Source organism: Sarcophilus harrisii, chromosome 1, assembly GCF_902635505.1.
Source record: "Sarcophilus harrisii chromosome 1, mSarHar1.11, whole genome shotgun sequence".
NCBI lineage: Eukaryota > Metazoa > Chordata > Mammalia > Dasyuromorphia > Dasyuridae > Sarcophilus > Sarcophilus harrisii.
Window position 1 is genome coordinate 700,498,207 of NC_045426.1, and position 16,110 is coordinate 700,514,316.

The following is a 16,110-nucleotide window of genomic DNA, read 5'->3' on the forward strand; positions in this document are numbered from 1 at the left end:
CTAAATTCATAGGATGTTGGACTTTTAAAAAGCAGTTTCTATGAATTGAATGCATCTTCTCAAAAATAAGCAAAGCAAGAGTTCAATCACAGGCTCCCAGTTATTTGTGATTTTCTTGTCAAGGGATTGACAATCAGCATAGCAATGATAGATGGCCGAGGGCCTGCACGGATTCGTCAGGATCTTGTCCTGTCCCCGCCTCCCACCCCAGGATTAGAAGCCCCTTGTTCCCGGGTTCCAGGGATTCATCCCTTATTTTTCAAGCCTTCATTAAGCTTTCCTCCATTGCGGCCTCTAGGTCTTGTTGTGGATTGGCAGGAAGAGGATCTCCAGCAAATGAAGAGAATCAGTGTCCCTCCAGAAATGTATAACAGAGGCTGCGTGAAGGACGTAGAAGAAGGTTTGCAGGTAAATCCATTCACGGGGCCCCAGCTCAGTCAGGTCAGCTCCAGGGCCTGGGAGCTTTCTTACTTTTCAAAGGGATATTTTTGCCTTTTGTATTCAGGCTGCAGAAAAAATTGGCTTCCCGGTGATGATCAAAGCTTCTGAAGGGGGTGGAGGCAAAGGGATCCGGAAAGCTGAGAGTGCTGAGGACTTCCCGAACCTCTTCAGACAGGTGAGAGCCTCTACCTTCGATAGCTGGCCTTTTGATATGGCACTGGAGAGTGTTCTCAAGGCCTTAATGCTCTTTAACCCTGTCCAAGAGGGATCATAGAAGCTGCATGTGCGCATGCGTGTGTGTGTTAAAGATAGTACAACCATAAGTTATGAATTGTAAGAGACTTCAGAGGCTGCCTTATCATTCTTTCATTTTACAGACAGGGAAATTGAGGAAAGGGAGATCACTTGTCCAAGGTCATGCAACTATTAAGTCAAAGAGTCAGGTTTTGAACCCAGATCCTCCAGCTATAAAACACGGATCCTGCTCCACTATTCTTGACTCTTTCTGTTGCTGGACTGAGGTTAATAAAAATATTATCCAGTCTGTTTTTGTTTACTTTATAGGAGATATTAAAAATGATGGTGATCAGAGGAATCTTTTTAAGTAATAGTTATGTCTCTATATTTTGAATGATTAATTGGAGAAACTGAACATGGCAGTGGAAAGAGTGCTGACTGGGGAGTCAGGAGTCTGGGGTTCTGTCTCTGTCACCAACCTTGGACATGACCTTGGATGAGTCGTTACTTTTTGGGGAGGTATTAAATGGAATGGCTAGAAGAGGAAGACCTGGGCAGTCCCTTCGTTCTCCAGATATTGTCATCTGATCGTGATCAGAGGAATCTTTTTATATAATAGTTGTCTCTATATTTTGAATCATTAATTGGGAAAACGGAACATGGCAGTGGAAAGAATGCTGACTGCGGAGTCAAGAGTCTGGGGTTCTGCCTCTGTCAGTGACCTTGGACATGGCCTTGGATGGGTCATCCCTTTTAGGGAGGTATTAAACAGAATGGCTAGAAGAGGAAGACCTGGGAAGTCCCTTTGTTCACCAGATATTGTTATCCTTTGATCATCCCGAGAGCTCTGATGTCAGGGGTGGGGAGCAAACAGGTCACTTCCTGCCCAGAATGGCGCCAAATGCTGGGTTTCTGAGGGACAAAGAACGAGGTTCCTGCCCTTCTGTTGAGGAAGGAGACAGTGCAAACCCCACATATGCCGTCAAAACCCATCTAGCCGGTCACACGTGCATATAGACACATACACACACACGTGTAGCTTCTCTGTATAGGTTCACATGTGTGTGCACACACATTAATGTACATGTACCCATGTATGGACAGCACACGTGTACGCATGTGCATGTGTGTATGAGCAGTGCATTATATATAAATACACATATGTATGGACAGTCCCTATGTGTATGTCTATATATGTATACATATGTATATATGTGTGTCTCTCTGTGTATGTATACATACCATGTACATAGACTTTCAGAGTGAAGGTACCAGCGTTGAGGAAGACGTGTAAAGGCTGAATTTTAGCTGAGACTGAAAGGAAGCCAGGAGTCAGAAATGAGAAGGGAAAATATCTCAGGTACATTGAAAATCCCCTGAATCAGGATATGAAGGCCTTGCTGGAGGAACAAGGAACTCACCTGCATCGTAGAAGATTTAGAGGGGAGAGTTACTGTGACTTCCCTCCTGCCTCAATTTCCTCATCTCTGAAATGGGTATATCTGTAGTTCCTTTCTCCCAGGATTGTTGGGAGGCAAAGGAGATCCCATTTTTAAAGTACTTAGTGGACTTTAAAGTCCTACAGATGTGCTAGCTGTAGTTATCATTGAGTCTCTGGGATCCCACAAACCCACCCCCAGATTGAGCATTTTCTAAGTTTTGAGATGGCAGTATCTAAGGGGCATCTATATTCATACACATGGGTGAGTATGTGTGTGTGTGTGTGTGTGTGTGTGTGTGTGTGTGTAAAACTTTTCTTCTTTTAAAAAACTATTTATTTTTTAGTTTTTATTTTCTTCCTCCCACTTCTGTCCCCAAGAAGGCAAGAGATTTGAACATGTAAAGTATTTTGCTTTATCCATGTGACACGTATCTTTTAAAAATTGGACCCATTGAGGGCTGTGACCTCTTTGCAAGGAAGGCTTGCCCTTTGGGGCTCAGCTCCCTCAAAATAAGTGGCCTCGCTTTCCTTTCAGGTGCAGAGTGAGATCCCGGGCTCACCAATTTTTGTCATGAAGCTGGCTCAGCACGCCCGGCACCTGGAAGTCCAGATCCTTGCAGATCAGTATGGGAATGCTGTGTCGCTCTTTGGGAGAGACTGCTCCATACAGCGGAGACACCAAAAGATTATAGAGGAGGCGCCGGCTACCATCGCCATGCCCATGGTGTTTGAGCACATGGAACAGGTGAGTGCAGGTGGCTGGAGAGCCTTGCTGAGGAGTCAAACCGAGGGGGACGTTCCTCTTCGATAAAGAGCTTCCGGCTTGGGAATAGGGACACTGAGCTTCTGGGCCTGGGTCTGCTGCCATGATGTCACTTAAAATCACTCTGTATGTGTTCCAGCTGAGGTCGAGTGCCTTCCGGCTCAAATGGTCTCTGTTCTGGGCCTCCACTGGTTAGAGAGAGAGAGAGAGAGGGTGTGACCCCTGAACTCCATAGATAGATTTTAGAGCATCTGTGAATCTGGGTAGGAAAAAAGATCCATTTCACTAACCTCACACTAGAATTTACATTCTATGAATTATTTAAAAACATTATTCTGAGAATAATAGAATTCACAGTCTTGTAGATGGTACCAGACCAGTATCGGAAAGGTTACATACCATTGCTGGCTGGAGTCAGAAAGATTTGGGTTTTTGGAATCCTCTACACAGCGCCGATAAAGCCCATTCTCAGATCTAGAAATCCCAGAGAATGTCGACATTTCTTCAAGGGAGAAATTATGTTTATTGTGAATTATTGTGAAGGGTCCCAGAGAGATCCTGGCAAGGGGCTTCAACCATATCTGTGCTGAGCTCAGTCTTCTGGGTGAGATGAAAAAAAGGGTCCTGGTGGTGGACAAGAAGTGGGGACATCCACCTGTTTGGCCCCAGATGAGAACTTCCCCTTCAAGAGGAAGCCTCTCGATGAATTCCGAAACTTCTCGGGTGAAAAATAAATTCCCAGTCCTTTGAGATCAGGTCTTCCTCTTGTCCTTTCTTGAGCCCCCGAAGATAAACTAATTTCTGAAGGAAATTTAACTGTTCTTATCCATCCAACCCACGATAGTAGAAAATAGAATATCAGAAAATTTGGGGATGAGCCTTGTGTTTTGGAGAAAGGCACGGTAGCATCCTGAGGATTTTGCACATACTCAAAAGGCTTGTAGGATTATAAATTCAGAGTTGGAAAGGGCCTTTGAGCCCTTTCTCTTTTTACAGATGATAAAACTGAGGCAGAGGGAGGTGGAGAAGGGACTTGCCTGGGGCCCTGCAGCTGCATTAGATGTGGTGTTTGGATCTGTAACCTCTGATTCCAATCCCACTCCCTTTGCTGTGGTCAACTGTGGATTAGAATATGGGGCTCGGTTCTGGGCCCTCGTTTTAGGAAGGGAGGTCCAGAAGGGAATAGCCAAGATAGCAAAGGTATATGACAGGAGGAAAAACTTGCCAATGGAGAAAGGTCTATAGCAGTGGAACAAGTGCCTCCAGAGAGCGTCAGCTTCCTACACTGGGGGCCTTTAAACAAAGTCTTCATGGAGAAGGCAATTTCTAGGTTGGATGGAGGGAGGTTCTTTTGTGCAAGAACTAAATAGTCTCCTTGATCCCAGATCAAGGATTGGTGTGCAAAGGTGATATGGAGGCAAATGTGAGCTCAGCGCAAGGAGGCTCTGTTAATGATGAGAACTATCCAAAGGTCATTGGGATGGCTTCAGGACAGAGGGAGCTTCCATCTTTAGAGGGGTTAGGGCAGGTTATAGAAGCCTTTTACTAAGCATGTTGAATAAAGGAACCATCATTCAGGGAAAAAATCATTCTAGAGGAGGGAAGGAATTGAGAGAAAAAAGGAGGGAAAGAAGGAAGGAAGAGAAGAAGGTAGGGAAGGAAGGGAGAAATGGAAAGAAGGAACAAGGAAAGGAGGAAGGAAAGAAAGAGAAGGAAGGAAGGGACAAACGGAAGGAAGGAAGGAAAAAGGGAAGAGAAGAAAAGGAAGGAAGGAAGGAAAAAGGGAGGGAGGGAAGAAGGGAAGAAAAGGAAGGAAGGAGAGAGGGAAAGAAAGGGAGGAAGGAAAGAAAGAAGGAAGGGAAGGGAGAAAAAAAGGAAGGGAAGGAAAGATAGGAAGGAAGGGAAGGAAGGAAAGAAGGAAGGAAGAAAGGGAAGGAAGGAAAGGAAGAAGGAAGGAAAAAAGAGAGGGAGGATTTATTAAAGTACTTGCTATATGCCCTACAATATGCTAGGCTCTAGGATGCCAATAAAAAAGCAAGCTAGCCTTTGCCCTGAGGGAGCTTATATTCACCTATGAGAAGACAATCCATGCAATGGTGTCCCAAGAAGGGAGTTTTGTTAGGAGATCACAAAGGTCAAGAATGGAGCATGAGGCCAGTAGATTAGCATGACTTTTCTTGTAGCAATGGCGGCATTAAGTTGGTTGCTACATCCAGAAGAATAGGAGGAGACCAAAAGGTTTGGGGGTGGACTCGAGCTAGAGAGCTCCTGCTGGGTCCCTGGCAAGGACGTGAAATTTGGGGTTGACCTCACTGACTCTTCCAATGATTAGAGCCACTCAACTCCACTTGGAGCATGAAAACTGAATGTATGACTTCCCACCCAGCAAGGGGACATGCAGGAAAAGGATGAATCTTGTTCTCTGTGGCCCCAGAGGACAGCACCAGGTGTAAGTTGCAGGGGCAGGGCAGTATCAGTTCCGTGTCAGCCATTCCAAAGTGGAAGAAGCTGCCTGACGAGCTGGCGAGCTCCTTCTCCCCAGAGGGCTTCAAGATGACCACTTCACAAGGAGGCCAGGTTCGCTGGCACCCTCAGCCGCCTAATAGGGAAAGAGTCAGTGACTGGCCAGCTCCTGCCATGCTCATGTGCTGCTGTGATTAATGGGCTGGGGGGATGTGTCTCCCTCCTTCACCTTGGGTGGTTGCTGCATGAGTGAACCACATCGTGGGAAAACATCCCTCTTCACATGGCATCTCCGAGCCCCCCGCTTTCTCCCCCTCATAGTTTCCCTCATGTCTTGTGGGCTCTGGTCGTAAGCTAGCGGAGAGGCATCGTGTGAGCTCAGCGTCCTGGTACCTGGCTATATCATCAGGGTCTGTTGAGCAGAGAAAACTCCATGATCTCTCTGACTTCCCTTTTTGGCTTTTCCCGACACAGTGTGCCGTGCGCTTGGCCAAGACGGTGGGCTATGTGAGCGCGGGGACCGTAGAATACCTCTATAGCGAAGATGGCCACTTCCATTTCTTGGAACTGAACCCCCGTTTGCAGGTGGAACATCCCTGCACAGAGATGATCGCCGATGTCAACTTGCCGGCTGCTCAGTTGCAGGTGAGCATCCTCCTCTGGGGGATTGGGGGACGGGTAGAGCTGCTCCCCACCTGTCTGGGGAGGTGGGGAACGTATACATCGGACTACATTCATTCCTTTGGTCATTTGTCAAAAGTCAGTAAGAGGCTGTTCTTTCTGGGCACTGAGGAAGAGAGATAAAGGAGACCTAGCTGGTGCCCCCAAGGACACATCAGTTCTTAGCACTGCCAAATGGTTCGGTATCCATGGAGGTAATAGTAAACGAAGTGCCTTACATCTGTTTAGCTGCTGCAGCCTTCTCTTCTAACTTGTAGCTGAGCCCTCCACCATCAGAGTATGAGCCCCCTTCTGTCCCCAACACTCAGCATTGTAACATTTGGCACACAGGAAGTACTCAACAAATGCCCCGTTTTATCCCTAACATTTGGCACACAATAAGTGCTCGATAATCTCCTTTTATCCCTAACACTCAGCACTGATTTGGCACATAATAAGTGCTCAGTAATCCCCTGTTATCTCTAACACTCAGTACAGTAACATTTGGCACACAATAAGTGCTCAATAATCCCCTATTATCTCTAGCACTCAGCACTGTAACATTTGGTGTTGTAGCTAGCACAACAAATTGGCATACAGTAAGTGCTCAGTAAATGACATTTTTATCCCCCAAACTCAGCACTATAACACTTGGCACACAGTAAATGATCAATAAATGTCTCCTTTTATCCTCAGCACTATAACACTTGCATACAGTAAACACCCCCTTTTATCCACAACATTCAGTGCTATAATACTTGGCATACAGTAAATGCTCAATAAATGCCTCTTTTTATTCTCAACACTCAACACTAACATTTGGTACAGAGTAAATGCTCAATAAATGCCTCCTTTTATCCTCAATACTTAATACTATAACACTTGGCACACAGTAAGTACTCAATAAATGTCTCCTTTTATTCTCAATATTCAACACTAAAACACTTGCACACACTAAACACCCCCTTTTATCCCCAACATTCAGCACTATAATACTTGGCATACAGTAAATGCTCAATAAATGCCTCCTTTTATCCTCAGTACTTAATACTATAACACTTGGCACACAATAAGTGCTCAATAAATGTCCACCTTTTATCCTTACTACTAAACATTAGAACACTTGGCACACAATAAGTGCTCAATAAATGCCCGCTTTTATCCCCAACACTAAACACCATAACATTTGACATACAGAAACTTTTGCTTGTTAAATGCCCACTTATTCCTCCAAGCAAGTGCGATGCAGCTTACAAATCATCAGTGTCGGTGATCAGTGAAGGCGAGCTGCTGCCCATGGTGAATTTCTTTGGGGAATAATCTGTCTAGCATTAAGTGGCCCTGCTGGCCTTGAGTCCTAAGTGAGCTTGGTTAGGTTAAAAAAATCCCCCCAACTGCCTGCCATCTAGGGGAGGGGGTGGAGGGAAGGAGGGGAAAAGTTGGAACAGAAGTGTTTGCAAGGTCAATGTTGAAAAATTACCCATGCGTATATTTTGCCAATAAAAAGCTACAATAATAATTTTTAAAATCCCCCCAAAGAGCTAAGATGATTTTCCTCCACGTCCCACTTTCTCCTTAAGGATTTCCTTGGCCTCCAAGCCCCTTGGGTCCCCCAGTTCTCCCACTGGATCGCCAGGTCCGATTTAGCATTTGTGAACCAGGAGCTCTTCCAGGCGGAGAGCGTGTCCCTGATCTGGATCTCTGTGCCCTGGCCCTCGTGAGGTACTGGGTGCATTTTAGACGATTGTATCATCCCACATTTACCTAAGTTTTGTATCGGCTGGTTTGGGTTTGTCCAGCTCTTTAAGGGTAGAGACTGACTTTTGCTCGGTTTTTCTTTAACCGTGTAGTTGCTGGCTCTCTCCTCCTCCTCCTCATGCTCGCCAACAGTCACGTAGGCTGGGCGCTCTTACTGTCTGCCCAAAAGGAGAGGGATATGATTTTCTCAAGATTGCACAGCTCTGCTAGCATCTGAGGAAGGATTTAAACTTGGGGCCTCCTGCTTCCCAGGCTCTGTGCCTGTCTAACCCGTGGGTCCAGAGATGGACGTGCCTATTTGAGCACTATAGAGGCTAATGGGCAAACCTTTCTCCTTCCTCTGCAGATTGCCATGGGAGTGCCTCTGAACAGGCTGAAGGACATTCGGATCCTGTATGGAGAGTCGCCATGGGGCGTCACGCCCATTTCCTTTGAAAACCCCATCAATCCACCTATTCCCAGAGGCCACGTGATCGCCGCCAGGATCACCAGCGAAAATCCAGATGAGGCAAGAGGGGCTGAAAATGTGGGGAAACTGAGGCCCAGAGGAGGGGGAAAACATGTACTTACACTTCTCTGCGGACTTATAAAGCGCTTTATGATGTATGTGGTCTCGTTCCCTTTCCTCTTGTCCCAGTTATCCAGAACAGGTGCTGCTAATAATTCTCCAAATTTTATAGAAACTGAGGATCAGGAGTTTAATGGTAGATAGGTCTCCTTAGGGACAGAGCTGCTACATCTTGAGCGGATCCAAATCCAGGGCTCTCCTGACACCAAACTGTTCTCGTCCTGCATTGTCCCTGCTTAGAGACTGGGCTGTGCTGGCCAGGGGCCGACCCCTGAGCAGGCAGGCCTCCCTCCGGGGTGTGAGCCTCACAGCTCTAGCCAAGCCTTCCAGCCCAATTAAGGGGCATCTGCCAGCAGCTCTGTTAAATGGCTCGTGCGCCTGGCACAGCCTGCTGGGAATGAGTTTAAGTTTTTGTCCCGACCCCTTCCTTAGTCAGTTTTTTTCCTTCTGCCTCCAGGGTTTTAAGCCAAGTTCTGGGACCGTCCAGGAGCTGAATTTCCGCAGTAGCAAGAACGTATGGGGCTACTTCAGCGTGGCGGCCGCTGGGGGCCTGCATGAGTTTGCCGACTCCCAGTTTGGTCACTGCTTCTCCTGGGGAGAGAACCGAGAAGAAGCTGTCTCGTCAGTACCCCTTGCTGTGCCCCGTGCCCTTCTCTTCTCTCTTGGTTGTCCTTATTCTTCTCTTCTTCTTCCTCCTTCTCTTCCTCTTTCCCCCTCCTCCTTCTCATCCTCTTCTCTTCCTCCTTCCCCTCTCTTCCTCCTTTTCCTCCTCTTTCTATTCCCCTTCCTCCTCTTCCTCTTTTCCCCCTCCTCTTCTCCCTCCTCTTCCGTCTCTTCCTCCTGCTCTTCTTCCTTCTCTTCTTTCTCCTCTTCCTCTTTTTTGTCTTTTTTTCTTCTTCTCCTGTCTTCTTCCTCCTTTCTTTCTAATGAAGAATATGCTTTTTGTATAATACTCAGAAATAGTCAGTGGGAGAAGGGAGGAGAGGACAGGAGCCCATAGCTCGCTATTTTAGTTTGCTGCATTATGGGCGGAGGACAAAGGGATATCTTAAGATGCTTCTAGAGCATCTGTGGGGCCTTTGGGGAGAGCACTAGACTCCAGAAAACCCCACATTCAAATCCTGCCTCAGATACTTGCTGTCTATGTCTAGAAAAGTTGCTTAACTTCAGCCTGCCTCAGTTGCCTCCTCTGTAAAATGAATGGGTGGGATTCAGTGGTCCCCAAGGTCCCTTCCAGCTCCAGATCTGTGATAAGGCCTCTTTCAGCTGGCACCGATCATTCTAGGTAGTGAAGTGACACCCTCGAGCTGGGAGGCTCAGTGAGCAGATATTAAGAGGATTGTGCTGACTTGGGAAATGTGTGTTTCTAAGGAACATGGTGGTGGCCCTGAAGGAGCTGTCGATCCGAGGAGATTTCAGGACCACAGTGGAGTATCTCGTTAACCTGCTGGAGACAGAGAGCTTCCAGAGCAATGACATCGACACGGGCTGGCTGGATCACCTCATTGCTGAGAGGGTACAGGTGAGGTGCAGGTGCACCCTGCTTCTTCGGGAGCCTCCTCTGGGGCCCAAGGCCTCTGTTCATCCTCCCAGAATCCTGGAGAGGTAGTGAGCTCCCATCCCTGCTGGTCCCCATGCAGAGGCTGGCTGGCCATCACTTGTTGGGGAGGTTAGATGTATAATCCTTCCACAGAGGGGCTGGACTCCCAGCCACCGAGACCCCCTCTCATTCCCCAGCTCTTATAATCTGGGGAGCCCTTCCCGCAAAGCACTGAAAAGTCGTTCTCTCCTAGGCTGAGAAACCTGACATCATGCTTGGGGTGGTCTGTGGAGCCTTGAACGTTGCAGACGCCTTGTTCAGGACCTGCATGACTGACTTCCTTCATTCATTGGAAAGGTAGAGAGCGTGCTCGCTCGTTACTAGACCTGAGTGCTTCCTCTTGCCTGTGTGTGTGTGTGTGTGTGTGTGTGTGTGTGTGTGTGAGAGAGAGAGAGAGAGAGAGAGAGAGAGAGAGAGAGAGAGCGCGCGCGCATGCACTGGTGTGGGTGTGTGCATTTATGTATGTATATACACATGTATGTAGATATGTATTTATATAGATAGATATATGTAAAGAGATGGATATATTGCAATATATTTATATATAATTATATGGGTGTATGTATATGTATTTACATAGATAAATTTATATATTTATGTATTATAGCAATGTATCTATCTGCATATATAAAAATGTATATGTGTATATATACACAAACACATAGGTGTACAATACACTATAAATATATGTATGCATGAATATGTTTATATACACACAATATACTCATGCATACATATATACACATACACATGTCTATATATAAATCTGCATATATATGTATATACATACATATATACACACATATAACTTTATATACTCATACATACATATATGCACATATATAAAGACATTGCTTGATATAAATAGATATGTCCACAATATAAATACACTGCTATGTATAGATACAAATATATCTACCTCTCTATAAATACATTCATATATAGATACAAATTTATCTACTCTCTAGAAATACATTGACATATATAAATAGATACAAATATATTTACCTGTCTTTATAAATACATTGATATATATATATAGATAGATACAAATATATCTACTCATATCTACTTCCCTCTATAAATACATTGATATATATAAATAGATATAAATGTATCTACCTCTTTATAGAAATACATTGGACAAATATAGATATAAATATATCTACCTCTTTATAAATACATTGACACATATAGATACAAATATCTCTGTATATATACATTGTCATATAGAAATAGATACAAATATATCCGTCTCTCCATATAAATACATTGCCATATATACATAAAGTTACCTATCTATCTATAAATAAGTGCATTGCCCTGGGAGTTGTAGAACTGGGGTTTAAATCTCAGTGCTACTGCTCACTGATCTTTTCCCTTCTCTTGGCCTTAGTTTCCCTCATCTACTCTCCCAGTTGGAGCTGTTCTGGTCCTCTCTGAGCATCCTCTTGTTCCTCTGTAAAAGGACGCCCTCAGCCTCCATGGTTGCTAAGGCTGCTCCCACCTCTCAGTGTCTCACCTGGGCTTCTCTTACCTGGAAGCTCTTTCCCTCCCCCATCTTATTTATTTTGTCTCTCTCCCCAAACATACTGTGTAATTAAGTTTAGTTAAATGATAGGCCAAGTTTCTTGGCACTTTGTTGTTGACAAAGCTCTTCCGTCAGAGTAGCTCAGGAAAGCTGGAAATACTAGACATGCAGGACATTTTACAGGGGAGGAAACTGAGGCTTGGAGTGGCTCCGTAAAACCTCCACAGTCACTCGGTTAATAAGGGGTCAAGTTTCGACTCAGACCTTGATCTTTGGACTCCTCAGAGCTGTGAGTTTTCACAGGTTTCCTGTTTCCCTGATGCTTCCATGAAAGCCCTGATGACCGAGTGAACGAAACAGGATATTGTTTGTGAGAAAAGGCCGTCTGCCGTTAAGGGCAGAATGGTGACTTTGAACTCTCGGCGTGATGTCAAAGGACTGGGGGATTGCCAGGGTCTCTAATAAAGGCAGAGAGAAACTTTCTAAATTCTTTTATGTCCTCATTCCGTTATAAATTGGTGAGTGCTGGCGCTTGGAACAGATACAAGGGTGCTCACACCTGCTCACACACACAGAATTCTTGCTTATTCTATTTCCTTTTAAGCCATTATCAAATCAAAAGACCAGGAAAGGCTGTTTTATCCCTTCGTTATTAGCTCAAAGGTAACTGAATGATAAGGAAACCAAAGTTCATCCCACTGGTTCCTTGGAAAGCCCAAGTGTTCACTTTCCCAGAATATGTTACCTGGAGGATGGTTACTTAGCAAATGTGATAAACTGGGGTCCCGGAAAGTCTTCTCCCATCCCTGTGGTGAATGCATTTCACACACACACACACACACACACACACACACACACACACACTCCCACACCCCTTGTGCAGAAATCTCAGTGGCGCTGCTGTCCCCATTAGAACACTGGAACAAGTCTTGGCCAAGACATGGCCCCATTGGTTTTGAAGGAGCTGAAAAACCAGCCCCTTCTGAAAGGTCTCTGTCTGTCTTACAGGGGCCAGGTTCTTCCAGCAGACTCTCTGCTGAACATCGTGGATGTGGAGCTGATCTATGGAGGGGTGAAGTATATCCTTAAGGTAAAGATCACCTCCTTCCCCCCACACCCTATCCTGACACTAGAGTGAATCTGAAAGCTGAATTCTGCCATGGCGCCCTAAAAACAGGACTGTGAGAAAGAACTGGGCCACGGGAACAGCCTGTGCTGTCTTGTGGTGTATTTCTTCAGTGAAAGTACTCAACCAGTGCTTTGGTGTGTGGGAGGCACACTGCCCAAGGCCTGTGTCCCATGTAGCATCCTGGCTCGGCCTGTGGGGCAGCTGTCTAGCAGAAGGAGGCTTGGCGTTGGTCTTTGAACCCCCCACGCTGCATCCTACGTCTTAGCTCCCCTTGGAGCTTGGAGAAGTCCTTAATTCATTCTCTTTATTTTTTCATCTCTCTCTCCATTTTACAGACCTCTTCCAGCTGCAGCCTGCCTTCCGGGGACTTTTTAATAAGTCTCCCCTTTGGGATTTTTTAAAAAAGAAAGCAAATCTCTTCTCCTTTTCCAGGATCTTCTTGGCTTTTGTTCAGTCCCTGTTAGGGAGGGCAGGCCGGCAAAGGCCCGTGAAACCCTCATGAGTATCTGTTGAAAGCAGAAGGGATGGTTAGATTGGAGAAGGGACATGTGCCGAGTATCTGCTGGATTGACACATAGAAAGTAGATTAAGTTTGTTTCACTTGGCCTTAGAGTCCAGAACCAGGAGCAAGGGGGTGGAAGTAGCAAAGCAGTCTGGGTAAGAAAAAGCTTTGTAATGAAAAGAAAATCCTGAGAGTTCAGGGGGCTGCCTCAGCATGTCATGAACTCTGCCGTAGATTATAAGGCCAGTTATTTGGAACTGACAAGGACTATGTCGGCAGGTTGGACAAGCCCTCTTGGGCATGGGGTAGAAAGGATTTTTCTAAATGGTTCCATAGACCCTTCTGTCCCTCAGATTCTGGGGTTCTGATGCTGAGAGAGCAAGAGATCTGGTCTAGAATGGCAGGAATCCTCTTGGAGTGAGCACCAGAATATGGATGGTCTATTGGTTGTAATGGCACTGGTTCAAGAGCTCAAGATTGCCCAGTCCCATGTCCTTTATTCTGGGTTCTCTCTCTTTAGTTTAAGGCTGTTGCTGATGCCTCTGAATCCAACTGGGGGTCAGGGCTCAGTTATCTTTGGCCACGACACAAGTAGAAATAGGGATGGGAAATCTACTGCAGCTCTCCAACCTTGGACTGCAGCAGGTCTTCTCTGGCCACCAAGCAGGGGGCAAAGGTTGGGGACCCCTCATCCCTTTGTGAATGAGTCAGAGCAGAAGACTCAGTGGTCAGAGCCAGGAGGCCTTCTAAAAGTCAGCTCTGACCCTGGGGTACCCATCCCCACAAAGGTTTCTTGGGGATGGAAGATGGTAGGTGCTGCTGCCCAATGAGAACGCCCTGTCTCTCCAGGTTGCCCGACAATCCCTGACCATGTTTGTTCTCATCATGAACAACTGTCACATCGAAATAGATGCCCACAGGCTCAATGATGGCGGGCTGCTGCTGTCCTATGATGGTAATAGCTACACCACGTACATGAAGGAAGAAATCGACAGGTCAGTCACCAGGATGGTCCCTGGATGCTACATGGGTGGGGGTGGGGGAGGGTGTCTCCTAGGAGTTCAGGTTCAAAGACACCGTGAACACTTCTTTAGCAGAGAAAAGGCCAGAGCCTGCCTTCTGTGGGGGATGCAGGGACCCTTCCTGGTGGATCAATCAGACTGCAGCTTACAATCCTGCTGGAGAGAGGAAGTGGCTCCTTCCCCTGATCTTTAACTTGTTCCCTATGTGGCCACCACTCAAATAGCAGTTACTCTGCCTGCTCTCACTTGAGTCTAGTTTGAACTTCATGATTGTGGGTGGGAGACTGGGAATTAGAAAGACATGAGGGACTTCCCTGCTGCCCTCGATTTCAGGGCCTCTGGGTCCTAACCAGGGTGCTCCACTGCTCCACTCCTTCCTTTCATGTTGCTGCTTAACATCCTGAACATTGGGGCTGTGTAGACATTCTGACTCTTGGGAGAGGGAAGCATTTTGAGCTTCATCCCCATCCTCTGCCTCTCATCGATGTCCTGTCCATTTCACAGGCATTAAGCCCCCTTGTGCTCAGAACCAAGCGCAGATGTCCCATCTCAGATCCCTGCCTCCCACTCAGGCCACAGTTTTTGGTAGCACCTGAAAGGGAAGGAGACAAGAGCCTTCCAAGAGCCAGCCAGAGGTTCCAGAGCCCCCAGGGCCTGCCTTGATGTTGGGGCTTTGGGTCTGACTCTCAGGATTGGGAGGGATCCAGATGGATCCAGATGGGGATCCTGCAGTCCCCTCCCAACCCACTTTGAGGCAGCCTTCATTGTTAGGAGGCACCAAGCCTAGGCTGCCATCTGTATCTAGACCAAAACTACTACTACTTCTTTTTTTTTTAAATGAGGAAAGTCCCAGGTCACTTCTGGGAACTTTTCTAATTTTTTTTTAAAAATTAATTAATTAATTTATTTAATAGCCTTTTATTTACAGGTTATATGTATGGGTAACTTTACAGCATTAACAATTGCCAAACCTCATGTTCCAATTTTCCTCCTCTTTCCCCCACCCCCTCCCCCAGATGGCAAGATGACCAGTAGATGTTAAATATATTAAAATATAAATTAGATACACAATAAGTATACATAACCAAACCATTATTTTGCTGTACAAAAAGAATCAGACTCTGAAATATTGTACAATTAGCCTGTGAAGGAAATCAAAAATGCAAGTGGGCAAAAATACAGGGATTGGGAATTCTATGTAATGGTTTTTAGTCATCTCCCAGAGTTCTTTCGCTGGGCGTAGCTGGTTCAGTTCATTACTGTTCCATTGGAAATGATTTGGTTGATCTCATTGCTGAGGATGGCCAGTAGACCAAAACTTCTTAAACTGGAGCTTGCTTACCCACATGGACTCATGTAACTGAATGTAAGGGTCGCAAAATTATGATTTATTATTAGTAATATCAGTAAATGTTTGATTTGCACACCCATTCTATATATCTCCATACCCAGAGTTGCCTAAAAATTTCTTGGATGAAAAGGGGTCACGGGTGGGAAAAGTTGAAGAAGCCCTGGTCTAGATGTGGCAGGTGCTTTCAAGGGGCAGAAGTTTTTGGGATTCAATTTGATTTGGACTAACGGCGAAATAGATAAACTTATTGGGGGATAATTATGAGCCAAGGCTTTCTTTTGGACGCATCCTTGGCTGATTGCAAACCCATTCCCACCTCCTTCCTTGTCTCCACCAGTTACCGGATCACCATTGGCAATAAGACATGTGTGTTTGAGAAGGAGAATGATCCCACCATCCTGAGATCTCCCTCTGCGGGAAAACTGGTACAGTACTTAGTGGAGGATGGAGGCCATCTGACCACCGGAACCACCTATGCAGAAATGGAGGTACCCACAATACCAAAGGGCTGTGTCCATTTTGGGGGGAGGGCTGTTCTTGGAACCTGTGGTCCTTGGGCCCTGTCTGGCCCTTCTTGGGGCGAGTGTTCCTGTTGGGGTTGAGGTCACAGAGCAGTTCATTGCCCTGAAGCTGCCTCTTAGCTT

The 16,110-nt window shown here is 46.0% G+C and overlaps 1 protein-coding gene across 9 annotated transcripts in view; it reads left to right on the forward strand.

Moving 5' to 3' along the window:
* Positions 1-16,110, forward strand: part of ACACB (acetyl-CoA carboxylase beta) — a 117,811-nt gene that overhangs the window by 48,526 nt on the left and 53,175 nt on the right. For all 9 annotated transcript variants that reach the window (XM_031948760.1, XM_031948757.1, XM_031948762.1 and 6 more), the window contains 11 exons: positions 299-408; positions 506-616; positions 2,655-2,864; positions 5,820-5,990; positions 8,110-8,271; positions 8,789-8,952; positions 9,703-9,853; positions 10,125-10,228; positions 12,471-12,552; positions 13,943-14,088; positions 15,804-15,954. In XM_031948760.1, coding sequence (XP_031804620.1) covers positions 299-408; positions 506-616; positions 2,655-2,864; positions 5,820-5,990; positions 8,110-8,271; positions 8,789-8,952; positions 9,703-9,853; positions 10,125-10,228; positions 12,471-12,552; positions 13,943-14,088; positions 15,804-15,954 — 1,562 coding nt within the window. The remainder of the gene's footprint in view (positions 1-298; positions 409-505; positions 617-2,654; positions 2,865-5,819; positions 5,991-8,109; positions 8,272-8,788; positions 8,953-9,702; positions 9,854-10,124; positions 10,229-12,470; positions 12,553-13,942; positions 14,089-15,803; positions 15,955-16,110) is intronic.